We start from the raw sequence: 16,149 nt of genomic DNA, 5'->3' as shown, positions 1-16,149 counted from the left end.
GTGCTTTTTGGCCTGTTACATTGCAGGCTATACAAGCTCTAATGCTGTCTACATTTACTATAGCCTGCACATGCTCTGATGCTGTGCATATTTACTCTATCAATGCATCCTGCACATGCTCTAATGCTGTCTTTATTTACAATAGCATGTGCCCCCTGCACATGCTCTGATGCTGAATACATTTACTGTAGCATGTGCACCTTGCACATTCTTTGATGCTGTGCACATTTACTATAGCATGTGGACCCTGCACATGCTCTGATGCTGTGTACATTTACAATAACATGAGCTCCCAGAACATTCTATGATACTGTGCATATTTACTATAGCATGTACACCCTGCACATGCACTGATACTGTGTACATTTACTATAACATGTACATCCTGCACATGCTCTGATGCTGTACATTTACTATAACATCTGCATCCTGTACATGTTCTGATGTCGTGTACATTTACTATGAATAGTAGTGTACAGTAACACTGAAAGAGTGCATAGGATATAGGACGTTCATGCTACTATGCCTTGTGTACTGCAAGGAGCTTTTACATTTGTTGATGTTGAGATTGTTGGATCCCAACTTATTGAACATTTTTTGCTGAGATTTGATTAATTGCATGTTCATGCATGATGCAATAAGTTGTGTACTACAGTACTTTATCATGTGTTAATGTTTTGCATTTTCTCCATGATAGTACAGCAATGTATAATTACTATATTTATGTTATGGAGGTGTAGAGGAGTAATTGTCCAACAGAAGGCATGTAAGGTTAGTATCCCCACACACACTAAGATATGAAAGCTGGCTTTTTTGTTTTGTGTGAGAAGTGGGACTTTTCTTAGTTATATATTTGTTTACATTTTAGTAACTTTGTATGAAATTACTTTTTCACAATGCAGTGAAGCCTTAATCAGTCTTGTTTTTACTAGTTTAAGATTTTAAGCTGCAGTCATCTCCCTTTTGATCATCGGCCATGAATCATCCTACATTTCTGTTGCTCCCCCATCTTCACATGTGTTAAAATATATTGCTTACTGAGTGTCTCTACAGCATTCCACAAACTTCACTCACTTGCCACTGACCCCTTTTCATAAACTTGTGACCTTACTTAATTATCATATAGTTTCTAGGATAGATACCAAGATGGCCTGAGTTCTGTGTCTGGTATTCGAGCTTTTGCACCTTTATGACATAAGAGAAAGAGTCCTCAACAGTACACTTTATACTTGCTTTTATATCTGTCAGTCTGTCTGTCTATCTCTTTATTTATCGATCTATATATCCCTCTATTTATTTAAAGTGAGCAGACTGGATCTAATGTCAATTTTTTTACTGCAGCATAACTGCAGAACCAAAAGAACACAGACACAATATGCACTTATGGTCTCATAACTACAGATAAACATATTGCAAAATCATGGATTACATTATTCAAGCATTTTCCCATAAGATGATACAAAGGCGAATAAAGAAGTATTCAACTTTACTGCACTATTGTTTAAAAGTAATAATTCACTCAATTATACAGTGTTCTTTAAAAATTATTCCGAAAAGTGGTTTTAAATTTTTTAAATCGGGAAGATAAAAAGGAATCGGTACTGCTTACTAATAATAAAATCTGCTAAACTATATAAATGTGTGGTATTTTAAATGACAATATTAGGATAAATTAGCACCAAATACCCGTTTTACAATACACATATGTAGTTTTCCTGGACAGTGTAAAGATTAACTATATATTAATTTTTTTACTTCTCATTTCAGGCATCATTATAGACTGAGTTTATTCACATGACTGAAGAGGGTACATTTGCTATAGACTTGCAACTTACCTGAGTAGATTAGTATAAAAAATGGCAGAGAATAGCAGGGAAATCTGGTACCCACACCTGTTGTGTGCTCTACTGTCCAAACTCTGTCCACAACAACCTCACTGCAAATACTTATTATACAATGACTGTCCATTAATATTCAAGTCCGAGCTTGCTGATTGGTCTGCCCAACCAGTGTGCCCATTGTAAATCCTAGAATACACCAACAGAAAAAGATCCAGTCACCCAGACTTTTTTCCATTAGTATATCTTGTAATTATTTTACTTTTCTTTCTTTTTTTAACAAAAAAAGAAAACGGAAGACCTCAAACAAACGAGAGAGATAGTGCCAACAAAAATAAGAGGATAATCAGGTATGTACTGCAAAACTAAAGAAACTTACCGGATTAACCTTTTATTTTGTCTGTCCCGGCACTCCTGAATGTTAAAAGTCTCCCGGTTTCTTTTTTTCTTTTCAATTAACAAAATAAAGGCAATGGAGATCTTCCTTTCTCCATTGCTACCTTTATGCAGCACTGATGTACTGCACAACCATAGGAACATAAGTCCCATACGCATGTGCAGTACATCAGAAAAAGCCCCAGGATACTGGAAAAATACAGAAGGGCACCACAGAGGCATTATTCAAAGACATTATTTAAGACAAGTAAGTATTTTTTTTTCTTAAATAATGTCATTGTATAATAGCAATAATTGATTCCATGGTGTGGTATACTGATATTTACCCCCAGTTGGCTTCGCTCTCATGATTAAACCAAGCCAACTGTGGGTAAATCCTCAATGTACCACACCGATGTCATCGGTTATTGCTTAAATAAGAAATACTCTGCCATGTTTAACTATTACAATGCAAATTCAAGATCATTTACTCACGTTATGGATTTCCTAGTAACAGCAGTAGCTCTACTGGCATACTTAACATGTTGTACTTTTATCTTGTTGTTCCTCATCTCTAAGTTTGTTAATCTGCTTGGATGGAACCAAATGACAGTGTGAAAGTATATTCAGAAATGTATATTTTGTACTAATAATTAGATGTTGCTGACCCACTAGTTCACATATCATTTAAATATAGAAAATTTAGTTTTATTTATGCTATACATTTGTAAAAGTTAAGCATCTTTCCTTAAAAAACTAAAAAAAATAATATATAAATATATTTTAATCATATTGGTATGTTTTCAGAGAAAAGTGTTTGTATTTTTGAATATTTATATGTCATTTTTTTAATGTTACAGAGTGTCATTTTAAAATGGCTGTGATATTATCACATGATTTTGTGACTCTGAATCACACAAATGCATGAGGGAAGTTTAAATATTGTATGGTCTTAGAAAATGTTTGTTCTGATAAAGTCCTTCTGTGGGATAGGAGAAAGTGCTCAATAAATATTTTAACTATCTTCATTTAGTCATTCTTGAAGGACATTTGCTGGTGCTAGACTTTTTTTTAACCAACTTCCAGGTGGACTACTAGTGGGGTACAGCTCTATATAATAAAGTCTGCTCATGATACAACTTTTCTAGCTTTTCTGCAATTAATCTTTTTCTATATTTTAAGTAAATGAAAACAAGTAGCTATTGTGTTAAGATCTTTAAAAATGTATTTTACAGAATTTGAGGATCAGTAAGTTAAGCACAAATATTTGGGAAGTTAGGGGTAAAAGAACTGCATCTAAAATAGACTCAGTGTTGATTGTCAATGGGGATATTACAAATTCCAAAATGTGGCAATAGCAGTGAATATTGCATTGCTGCCTTATCATGAGGGAGACCACTTTGAAGAACCAGAACACTTTGTTCCTCAAAATATCACACTCAAAGCCTGTTATAAAGTACTGCATAATTGCAATCAAAATTGGTACTGAAGTGTGTAAGAACAATGCGTGCACCCATAAAGGAAAAAAAGAATAAAGCGCAAAAATTACTGTGACAGCAAACACATTATCCCAGATTTAGTTACATATGTATTTGTAGTGTAAATAAAAAGGTGCAGCATTTCCATCCCCCATGTTTCATGAAAAGTGAAACTGAAAACACTGTAAAAACATTTCAAACTGGACATAAAACAACAGGAAAAGAATGTTCAAAACTAGAGCATTAATTTCAACACAAAATTGTAGTAACATTTTTATATTTAAAAAATGTGATGCCTGCATATGCATACTACCAAATTATGTCTGGAGTAAGTCTGAGGACAGCAGAAGTTGTGCATAATTAAGAAATGATTTGTGAATCAAACTGAAAAGGGATTTCACTAACTTGATGGAAGGTGTAGTTCCACACATTGACTGAGAAGGGAAACATTGTAAGGGGTTGTTTCTAGACCCCTGAAGAATATAAAATATAACATAAAATCTCAGTTATATTCTTTTCAGATGCTGCTTAATAACATACATACACCATTTAATAGTATTCTAGAATGGAGTCAACAGGAGTGTTTGCATACAATATCATCATCTTTTTTCCTTATGGCAAACATGAAACTAGTACCGATTGGTCCTGAAAATCACTGCCATATTTTCACAGAGGTATTGTACTCCTTTCTTGATATGTATATACATGGATCTACTTCATATGATCGACAGTTCATATGATCGACAGCATTTTCAGAGAGATCAAAACACCTAAGTCTCAAAACACCTACAACTCATTTGGTCGACACTCATAACATCGACACATGGCATTCAAAGCATTATGCCCTTTCACCACTGTAGCGCGACCCTGGAGTTAGAATAAATAGATGGGGGGGGGCACAGCCCACATCCAGAGGTTTCTCAAATGTATTAGATAAATATTGTCATCTTTGTTATAACTATCCACATGTATCTGTGAAATTGACTATGTATGTGGGGGGCTACGCCCCCACACTCCCCATTTTAGGGGCTGTGCCCCCCACACCCCCCTCTATTTATTCTAACTCCAGAGTCGCGCTACAGCGGGGAAAGGGCATAATGCTTTGAATGCCATGTGTAGATATTATGAGTTTCGACCAAATGAGTTGTCAGTGTTTTGAGCTTTAAGTGTTTTGGTCTCTCTGAAAATGTTGTTGATCATATGAACTGTCGATCATATGAAGTAGACCCATATACATACATACATATATATATATATATATATATATATATATATATATATATATATATATACATATGTGTGTGTGTGTGTCCACATTGTAATTTCAAAATTTCAAAACCTTGAACATCAGAATCCCGATGTTCAGATGTTCACAGTTTTAAAATCTCAAAGGTAAACAACTGAGATCACCCAACAGTGCAGAGCAGCAAATTTACCTTTCTCTTTATTGCAGTTCAATATTGGACTTGGTATATTTAAGTAGCTAGGGGTGTAGGGTTGCAGCTCCCCCACTTGGGGGGGGTGCAGGGGGAAATGTGATTGCTAGCATTTTTTTGTTTTTTGTATATTTGTGTGTGTGCGTGTTTGTATGTGTGTGTGTGTGTGTGTGTGTGTGTGTGTGTGTGTGTGTGTGTGTGTGTGTGTGTGTATGTGTGTGTGTGTGTATGTGTGTGTGTTTGTGTGTGTGTGTGTGTGTGTATTATATATATATTGTAGTCATAGTTATTATGAGAAATTTCACACAAAACAAGGAAAATACAAAAACAGTGAATTTCACAGCTTCTGTAATAAGGCAAGTTGAAATGCTTTCAAAAGTGTACTTTATATCTGTTTGTACATATTCTGTCCTGAGTACTTAAAAAGGGCTATGTGATTTATGTCTATATTACAAATTAAAGTATGAAAATCCTTAACATAACAGCTTGCAGAAATCATATAACACTTTAACATGTAAAGATGTGTAAATTCTTTTATATTTCACTTAAGTCCACTTCTGCATATAAATGCAACAATTTAACAAGAATATCACACTTTTCTAATATGTGCCAAAATCAGTGTTGGATTTAAAAAAAAAAAAGTTCCTAGGTTCTTAGGTAGGTACTAGGCTATCGGGCCTAGGGCCTATAGAAACTTAGCCTCCCAAGAAACTTATTTTCCTGTGCCCCTATCGAGCAGAGCCACAGAAGTGATCTCCGGGGTGAATTTCCTATCTTCCATCCAATCATCAAGATTTTTCTTGAAGAGTGCTAATGAGGAGCTCTGTTTGATATAGATAAGTAGTTTGTTCCAGTCTATGGGAAATCTCTGGGACAGGAATCTGTCCCTCCAGCATGTTCTGTTTATTGTGGTGAAAAACGTTTAGGTCCCTAGAGCATGTAGCTTGGAGGGATTGGGATTTCTTTAAGTGGAGCATGTCCAGCAGCTCTGGGTTTGACATAGTTTTGTATGTTAGGCAGAGATTGCCTCAGAGTAGGCGATATGCGACAGAGTAAAGCTGGAGTTTTTTGAGATGGTCTGCAGAGGGCATCTGTTTGAGTCCAGTAATCCTCTTTGTGAGGTATTTATGCGGCCTTTCCAGTTGTTGTAGATGTCTTGTGAGGTACATACCAAAAGGGGCATTGTACTCTATAATGGGTCTAATGAGTGATGAGTAGAGGGGAACAATGACCTCTTTTTTTCCTGGATGAGAAACCTTTTGTGATGAGGTGTGCCATGTAGAAGGATTTCCTGACTACTGTGGTGATGTGATTATCAAAGGAGAGACTATTGTCCACCTGTGTCCCAAGGTCTCTTATCACACTTTTGGTGTTAAGTAAACTACCACCTATGTGGTAGCTCATGGATACAGAGTTTTAACCAAAAGGGATGACAATGCACTTTTTGGCATTGAGCTTGAGGCCATGGCTTTGACACCAGGCATCTATCTCAGTAAGGCCCTTTTGTAGGATGTCCACATCGTTAGGAGTTTCAATTATGGCTCCTAGTTTGCAGTCATCTGTGAACTTCATTAGCCAAAGACCTTCTGTGTTAGTCTGTACTTCAGAGAAGTAGATACCAAACAGGAGAGGACCCAGGACTGAACCCTGTGGTACTCCACTTGTCACTGGTCTGAAGTCAGATTTGGAATCTGCTACTTTCACAGTGTGGGTTCTGTCAGTGAGCCAGTTGGCAACCCATCTTGTGACATAGGGATTTATACCTAGTTTAGTGTGTTTATCTATAATTCCAGAGTGGGGATGGTGTCAAAAGCCTTGGTGAGATCTAGATAGGCTGTGTGAACCACCTTACCTTCATCTACAGCTTTGGTGACTGCTTCAAAGAAGTCAATCAGGTTTAGGAGACATGATCTGCCTTTTACAAACCCGAACTGGGTCGGGTCCAGAGTTTGGAGATTACCCATGTCTTTGATTATAAGTTACATGATGATACGTTCCATGGCCTTGCAAACAAGGCTCATTAGGCTAATGAGGCGATAGTTCCAGGGGTCCGTGGTGGCTCCCCCTTTGTGGAGTGGGATAATCATCGCTGTGAGCCATTCAGTGGGCACAAAGGCTGAGGTGAGGCTATGATTAAACATGGTACTTAGGTGGGGTGCCAGTTCATTCTGTAGTTCGTGTAGAACGTGTCTGGGATGTTGTTAGGCCCCATAGATGCTGTGTTCTTGGCTTTGGAGAGTGTGTTTTTTACCTGTGCAGTCGTGATTTCAGGAACTTTGCATTCTTCTGGCATAGAGATGGGCCCTTTCGGGGGTGAGGGGGGGTAAAGTTAGCACTGAACCTATCTCCCAGGATGTTGGCAATATCAGTTGGTTCTGTATATTTAGTGCCATTGTGCTGTAACTCAGAGCAGATCTGAGTGTTGCAATTGAGATTCTTGACATAGCTATAGAATGATTTGTGGTTAACTGCATATTGGATGAAAAGCAACCTTCATGTGTTGGGATTTGGCCAAATATTTTGTGCAAATCAATTTTAAGCCTGGAACTTATTTATTAAAAAAATGAATAGCCATCTTGTTTTTTTTTTTTTTTGATTATTTATATTCCATGCCAATCACTAAGTGATTTAAGTATATTCCTTATTCATTTGTTATCACATAATTTTAAAATAGGAATCATTTATTGTTAAACAGTATATATCTATATTTACACATCCGTGTCCGTGTGTTAAATGTATATATCTATATATATATATATATATATATATATATATATATATATAGATATATATGTATATATATATATATATATATATATATATATATATATATGTGTGTGTGTGTGTGTGTGTGTGTATACATATATATATATATATATATATATATATATATATATATATATTGTTGTTTGTCTTTAGGCGTATATATATATATATATATACATATATATATATATATATATATATATATATATATATATGTATATATATATATATATATATATATATATATATATATATATATATATATATAAAGCTATGTATTTTACAGGGACATTGACACCCTTACTGAAGTGCATGAATGGAAATGGCAGTTACTTTTAAATGCAGAGTCTTTCTCAGGACTTAATGAAACACAACATTAAATGTGCCTTACACTGGTTCAGGTAACCCTTGAGTCACATTTCAGCCTGTAATCTCTGCTATTCAGAGTTTCTGTGGGTTATTTTGAATTTGTGTTAACCACCTCTTAATTGCCTTTGGTGTTTTATTACCTTAGATAAACTTAGCTCATAGGTAGCAAGGTGCTGTTTTTCTTTTGAAACAAAGTTTTTGCTGTTTTTTATTGGTTGCTTTTTTGTTCCAAAACAATGCTTATTGAGCCTTACACTGCAATTTTCCTCTTTATTTGTGATTTCTGATGAAGATCTGGGTACGTACGAATAATGAACAAAAGCGCTCAGTACAAGTTCTGCTTTATTTATCTTGCCTGGTATAAGAAGTTTTTATTGCATTTAGTTTTTTTTTTCTTCTTCTTTTCTCAGATTTGTTCTGTAGTTTCATATATATTTATATATATATATATATATATCAAGCTCTCCTGTCCAGGATTGTGTCTCTGTCTGATGGGATAGGGCCTAACTCCCTTTAAGATCTTGTATAGGGTAAAGAGAGTTCTGGAATGTGCATGAATGAATAAATGATCAGGGATCAAACAGTGCTCATGTAGTGTAGCAGCCCAAATTATTAAAGACTGTGTGTGACATTTGCACATTGTATAGAAGAAAATGCAATCAGTAATGTCCTAAAAGGTTCTTGATCAAAGAATTGTTCAGGCTGGGGAGTTATTCCAAGGTTTTGTCTACATTTTCTCAGAAGAGTGAAGCTTATCAAGTGTGAGTGTATTATCGCAGTATTACTTGAATTAACATTGGAGGGAGGAAGATAGTTATCTGTCTGTCCATCTATCTGTCTCTGTCTACCTATTTATCTCTCTATCTGTCTTGGCTGAGGCCTTTACCAGTGTTACCATAAGATAAGCATTCAGTTGACTGTGGCCTTTACAAGTGCCACACTGTAAGATAAACATTCAGTAAACAGTATCAGTGATACTGATAGTACCAATCACAAGAAAACACCTTAATAGCTACTCTTATTGTAAACATACTCATCTCAACTCTTCACTTAACCCTTTAAGTGCGAAAGTTTAAACTTGAAAAATATGGTATATATCAGTTTAAAACAAAAATTCCATTTATGGTTTTATTTTGCAATTTCTTTTCTCAGTTTTGTACAAAACAGTCAATTTTTCATGTTTCATTTCATTTTTTCATGTAGTATGTGCTATGTAGTTCAAATTTACCATATGGCACAAAACAGTTTTACCCATAGGATTAAAGTTTATTCATGTCACTAGAAATTCTACTACAGAAATTATTTGAGACATGGCCTTTGATTAAGAATTCATAACTAAGGCAATTTTTTTCTTATAATTTTTTTCTTGGCAGATTAAGCAAGCTGTTAATACATAGGTTTCACTGGGAGCTATTATTAAAATATGTGTAATTAAGCACTAAATGGGGTTTTCCTCTTTGTTTCTTTGTAGACCAGAGAATGAATTTTATGAAGTAGTGAGAAGTAAGATTATTACGTACTTTGAATGGATTAAGAAATATGCTACATAATTTTATATGACAAAAGAGGAATACGTAGTTTGGAAGTAGCTCACACATAGTAAGGATGTTGTTAACAACCCACAAATAAAGGTGTAAATGTGGTAGTTATTTCTAATCATCTTGTTTTAAAATATGTTATTTTATAGTGGATGAGGAGAACCACAGAATATTTAAAAATGATTTGTAATTTCTTGTCAGCAGTTCAGTCATCTCTGTTCGCCCTTTAGGAAGATGCTGTTATGAAGGGGGTTTATATCTGACTGAATTCTTTCTCCACTGTATGTTAAAAGTCATAATTACCTTTGTTTTATTTTATTTCGAAGGTTCAGAAGGAACACTGGTGACCCCATCCCAGGTAGGCCCAGAGTATCACATGTGGGGAGACTGCTTGAAATGTAGGCAGAATCGTTGGCTGCTTTTCATAGCATTTTGTGCAAATGTAATAGGGTTAACCCTGATGTGTATGAGTGAGCACAGCAAAGGTGAGATTCATAGAGGCCATTTGCTCTATTGTAAAAAACACTGTGTATAATGAGATGCAAATAAGAAATGTTGTAAAGTGGTGTATGCTAACAAGGTGTTGTTCTGATTTATAGTCAAATATCTATGTGATAATCACACCTTTTTCTGAAAGAGATGCTTTTCCTTTGATGTCTGTGTTGCAATCCGCAAACTTACCCCCAACCTTCCCTTCACTATTTTGTCACAATGCATGAGCACTTTCCTGACACAAAAGTGAACTATTTCCCCGAACAACCCCTTCAATAGTTTGTCTAAGTATGTACAACTACTAAAATGACACAAGCACTTCACTGACACCAAAATGAAACCTTTCCACAGCAATCCCTTCAGTACTTTCACCAAGTATGCACCAGCACCAAAATTAAACATTACCTCCAATGATCCCTATAGCAGTATGCCCAAGTATGCACCAGCACCAAAATTAAACATTAAATCCAATGATCCCTGTAGCAGTATGCCCAAGTATGCACCAGCACCAAAATTAAACATTCCCTCCAATGATCCCTGTAGCAGTATGCCCAAGTATGCACCAGCACCAAAATTAAACATTCCCTCAATGATCCCTGTAGCAGTATGCCCAAGTATGCACCAGCACCAAAATTAAACATTCCCTCAATGATCCCTGTAGCAGTATGCCCAAGTATGCACCAGCACCAAAATTAAACATTCCCTCCAATGATCCCTGTAGCAGTATGCCCAAGTATGCACCAGCACCAAAATTAAACATTCCCTCCAATGATCCCTGTAGCAGTATGCCCAAGTATGCACCAGCACCAAAATTAAACATTCCATCCAATGATCTCTGTAGCAGTATGCCCAAGTATGCACCAGCACCAAAATTAAACATTCCCTCCAATGATCCCTATAGCAGTATGCCCAAGTATGCACCAGCACCAAAATTAAACATTCCCATCCAATGATCCCTGTCGCAGTATGCCCAAGTATGCACCAGCACCAAAATTAAACATTCCCTCCAATGATCCCTGTAGCAGTATGCCCAAGTATGCACCAGCACCAAAATTAAACATTCCATCCAATGATCTTTGTAGCAGTATGCCCAAGTATGCACCAGCACCAAAATTAAACATTCCCTCCAATGATCCCTATAGCAGTATGCCCAAGTATGCACCAGCACCAAAATTAAACATTCCATCCAATGATCCCTGTAGCAGTATGCCCAAGTATGCACCAGCACCAAAATTAAACATTGCCTCCAATGATCCCTGTAGCAGTATGCCCAAGTATGCACCAGCACCAAAATTAAACATTCCATCCAATGATCCCTGTAGCAGTATGCCCAAGTATGCACCAGCAGCAAAATTAAACATTCCCTCCAATGATCCCTGTAGCAGTATGCCCAAGTATGCACCAGCACCAAAATTAAACATTAAATCCAATGATCCCTGTAGCAGTATGCCCAAGTATGCACCAGCACCAAAATTAAACATTCCCTCCAATGATCCCTGTAGCAGTATGCCCAAGTATGCACCAGCACCAAAATTAAACATTCCCTCCAATGATCCCTGTCGCAGTATGCCCAAGTATGCACCAGCACCAAAATTAAACATTCCCTCCAATGATCCCTGTAGCAGTATGCCCAAGTATGCACCAGCACCAAAATTAAACATTCCCTCCAATGATCTCTGTAGCAGTATGCCCAAGTATGCACCAGCACCAAAATTAAACATTAAATCCAATGATCCCTGTCGCAGTATGCCCAAGTATGCACCAGCACCAAAATTAAACATTCACTCCAATGATCCCTGTAGCAGTATGCCCAAGTATGCACCAGCACCAAAATTAAACATTAAATCCAATGATCCCTGTCGCAGTATGCCCAAGTATGCACCAGCACCAAAATTAAACATTCCCTCCAATGATCCCTAGAGCAGTATGCCCAAGTATGCACCAGCACCAAAATTAAACATTCCCTCCAATGATCCCTGTAGCAGTATGCCCAAGTATGCACCAGCACCAAAATTAAACATTCCCTCAATGATCCCTGTAGCAGTATGCCCAAGTATGCACCAGCACCAAAATTAAACATTCCCTCCAATGATCCCTGTAGCAGTATGCCCAAGTATGCACCAGCACCAAAATTAAACATTCCCTCCAATGATCCCTGTAGCAGTATGCCCAAGTATGCACCAGCACCAAAATTAAACATTCCCTCCAATGATCCCTGTCGCAGTATGCCCAAGTATGCACCAGCACCAAAATTAAACATTCCCTCCAATGATCCCTGTCGCAGTATGCCCAAGTATGCACCAGCACCAAAATTAAACATTCCCTCCAATGATCCCTGTAGCAGTATGCCCAAGTATGCACCAGCACCAAAATTAAACATTCCCTCCAATGATCCCTGTAGCAGTATGCCCAAGTATGCACCAGCACCAAAATTAAACATTCCCTCCAATGATCCCTGTAGCAGTATGCCCAAGTATGCACCAGCACCAAAATTAAACATTCCCTCCAATGATCCCTGTAGCAGTATGCCCAAGTATGCACCAGCACCAAAATTAAACATTCCCTCCAATGATCCCTGTAGCAGTATGCCCAAGTATGCACCAGCACCAAAATCAAACATTCCCTCCAATGATCCCTGTAGCAGTATGCCCAGTATGCACCAGCACCAAAATTAAACATTCCCTCCAATGATCCCTATAGCAGTATGCCCAAGTATGCACCAGCACCAAAATTAAACATTCCCTCCAATGATCCCGGTCGCAGTATGCCCAAGTATGCACCAGCACCAAAATTAAACATTCCCTCCAATGATCCCTGTCGCAGTATGCCCAAGTATGCACCAGCACCAAAATTAAACATTCCCTCCAATGAACCCTATAGCAGAATGCCCAAGTATGCACCAGCACCAAAATTAAACATTCCCTCCAATGATCCCTGTCGCAGTATGCCCAAGTATGCACCAGCACCAAAATTAAACATTCCCTCCAATGATCGCTGTAGCAGTATGCCCAAGTATGCACCAGCACCAAAATTAAACATTCCCTCCAATGATCGCTGTAGCAGTATGCCCAAGTATGCACCAGCACCAAAATTAAACATTCCCTCCAATGATCGCTGTAGCAGTATGCCCAAGTATGCACCAGCACCAAAATTAAACATTCCCTCCAATGATCCCTGTAGCAGTATGCCCAAGTATGCACCAGCACCAAAATTAAACATTCCCTCCAATGATCCCTGTAGCAGTATGCCCAAGTATGCACCAGCACCAAAATTAAACATTCCCTCCAATGATCCCTGTAGCAGTATGCCGAAGTATGCACCAGCACCAAAATTAAACATTAAATCCAATGATCCCTGTAGCAGTATGCCCAAGTATGCACCAGCACCAAAATTAAACATTCCCTCCAATGATCCCTGTAGCAGTATGCCCAAGTATGCACCAGCACCAAAATTAAACATTCCTCCAATGATCCCTGTAGCAGTATGCCCAAGTATGCACCAGCACCAAAATTAAACATTCCCTCCAATGATCGCTGTAGCAGTATGCCCAAGTATGCACCAGCACCAAAATTAAACATTCCCTCCAATGATCCCTGTCGCAGTATGCCCAAGTATGCACCAGCACCAAAATTAAACATTCCCTCCAATGATCCCTGTAGCAGTATGCCCAAGTATGCACCAGCACCAAAATTAAACATTCCCTCCAATGATCCCTATAGCAGTATGCCCAAGTATGCACCAGCACCAAAATTAAACATTCCCTCCAATGATCCCTGTAGCAGTATGCCCAAGTATGCACCAGCACCAAAATTAAACATTCCCTCCAATGATCCCTGTAGCAGTATGCCCAAGTATGCACCAGCACCAAAATTAAACATTCCCTCCAATGATCCCTGTAGCAGTATGCCCAAGTGTGCATCAGCACCAAAATTAAACATTCCCTCCAATGATCGCTGTAGCAGTATGCCCAAGTATGCACCAGCACCAAAATTAAACATTCCCTCCAATGATCGCTGTAGCAGTATGCCCAAGTATGCACCAGCACCAAAATTAAACATTCCCACCAATGATCCCTGTAGCAGTATGCCCAAGTATGCACCAGCACCAAAATTAAACATTCCCTCCAATGATCCCTATAGCAGTATGCCCAAGTATGCACCAGCACCAAAATTAAACATTCCCTCCAATGATCCCTGTAGCAGTATGCCCAAGTATGCACCAGCACCAAAATTAAACATTCCCTCCAATGATCCCTGTCGCAGTATGCCCAAGTATGCACCAGCACCAAAATTAAACATTCCCTCCAATGATCCCTGTAGCAGTATGCCCAAGTATGCACCAGCACCAAAATTAAACATTCCCTCCCATGATCCCTGTAGCTGTATGCCCAAGTTTGCACCAGCACCAAAATTAAACATTCCCTCCAATGATCCCTGTCGCAGTATGCCCAAGTATGCACCAGCACCAACATTAAACATTCCCTCCAATGATCCCTGTAGCAGTATGCCCAAGTATGCACCAGCACCAAAATTAAACATTCCCTCCAATGATCCCTGTAGCAGTATGCCCAAGTATGCACCAGCACCAAAATTAAACATTCCCTCCAATGATCCCTGTCGCAGTATGCCCAAGTATGCACCAGCACCAAAATTAAACATTCCCTCCAATGACCCTGTAGCAGTATGCCCAAGTATGCACCAGCACCAAAATTAAACATTCCTCCAATGATCCCTGTAGCAGTATGCCCAAGTATGCACCAGCACCAAAATTAAACATTCCCTCCAATGATCCCTGTAGCAGTATGCCCAAGTATGCACCAGCACCAAAATTAAACATTCCCTCCAATGATCCCTGTAGCAGTATGCCCAAGTATGCACCAGCACCAAAATTAAACATTCCCTCCAATGATCCCTGTCGCAGTATGTCCAAGTATGCACCAGCACCAAAATTAAACATTCCATCCAATGATCCCTGTAGCAGTATGCCCAAGTATGCACCAGCACCAAAATTAAACATTCCCTCCAATGATCCCTGTAGCAGTATGCCCAAGTATGCACCAGCACCAAAATTAAACATTCCCATCCAATGATCCCTGTAGCAGTATGCCCAAGTATGCACCAGCACCAAAATTAAACATTCCCTCCAATGATCCCTGTCGCAGTATGCCCAAGTATGCACCAGCACCAAAATTAAACATTCCCTCCAATGATCCCTGTCGCAGTATGCCCAAGTATGCACCAGCACCAAAATTAAACATTCCCTCCAATGATCACTGTAGCAGTATGCCCAAGTATGCACCAGCACCAAAATTAAACATTCCCTCCAATGATCCCTGTCGCAGTATGCCCAAGTATGCACCAGCACCAAAATTAAACATTCCCTCCAATGACCCTGTAGCAGTATGCCCAAGTATGCACCAGCACCAAAATTAAACATTCCCTCCAATGACCCTGTAGCAGTATGCCCAAGTATGCACCAGCACCAAAATTAAACATTCCCTCCAATGATCCCTGTAGCAGTATGCCCAAGTATGCACCAGCACCAAAATTAAACATTAAATCCAATGATCCCTGTAGCAGTATGCCCAAGTATGCACCAGCACCAAAATTAAACATTCCCTCCAATGATCCCTAGAGCAGTATGCCCAAGTATGCACCAGCACCAAAATTAAACATTCCCTCCACTGACCCTGTAGCAGTATGCCCAAGTATGCACCAGCACCAAAATTAAACATTCCCTCCAATGACCCTGTAGCAGTATGCCCAAGTATGCACCAGCACCAAAATTAAACATTCCCTCCAATGATCCCTGTCGCAGTATGCCCAAGTATGCACCAGCACCAAAATTAAACATTCCC

At 38.5% G+C, this 16,149-nt stretch overlaps 3 protein-coding genes across 3 annotated transcripts; all 3 read left to right on the top strand.

Annotated features, from left to right (window-relative positions):
- The first annotated feature begins 11,258 nt into the window (after window positions 1-11,258).
- On the top strand, window positions 11,259-12,212 carry LOC122797681 (extensin-like). Its single transcript, XM_044066219.1, has one exon. The coding sequence runs from the start codon at window positions 11,259-11,261 to the stop codon at window positions 12,210-12,212; it is 954 nt and encodes a 317-aa protein (XP_043922154.1).
- A 125-nt stretch (window positions 12,213-12,337) lies between these two features.
- Window positions 12,338-12,967, top strand: LOC122797680 (extensin-like). The gene has a single exon (XM_044066218.1). The coding sequence runs from the start codon at window positions 12,338-12,340 to the stop codon at window positions 12,965-12,967; it is 630 nt and encodes a 209-aa protein (XP_043922153.1).
- Window positions 12,968-12,996: 29 nt separating this feature from the next.
- On the top strand, window positions 12,997-13,806 carry LOC122797679 (extensin-like). The gene has a single exon (XM_044066217.1). The coding sequence runs from the start codon at window positions 12,997-12,999 to the stop codon at window positions 13,804-13,806; it is 810 nt and encodes a 269-aa protein (XP_043922152.1).
- Window positions 13,807-16,149: the final 2,343 nt, after the last annotated feature.

Source organism: Protopterus annectens, chromosome 3.part1 (assembly GCF_019279795.1).
Source record: "Protopterus annectens isolate FY-2018-M chromosome 3.part1, PAN1.0, whole genome shotgun sequence".
In the NCBI taxonomy this organism is placed as follows: Eukaryota; Metazoa; Chordata; order Ceratodontiformes; family Protopteridae; genus Protopterus; species Protopterus annectens.
The sequence above is the reverse complement of the archived record's forward strand: the minus strand, read 5'-3'. Positions and strand labels throughout refer to the sequence as shown.

Coding starts and splice junctions, on each gene's coding strand:
- LOC122797681 (XM_044066219.1), top strand. CDS start 11,259: ATGCCCAAGTATGCACCAGCACCAAAATTAAACATTCCCTCCAATGAT.
- LOC122797680 (XM_044066218.1), top strand. CDS start 12,338: ATGCCCAAGTATGCACCAGCACCAAAATTAAACATTCCCTCCAATGAT.
- LOC122797679 (XM_044066217.1), top strand. CDS start 12,997: ATGCCCAAGTATGCACCAGCACCAAAATTAAACATTCCCTCCAATGAT.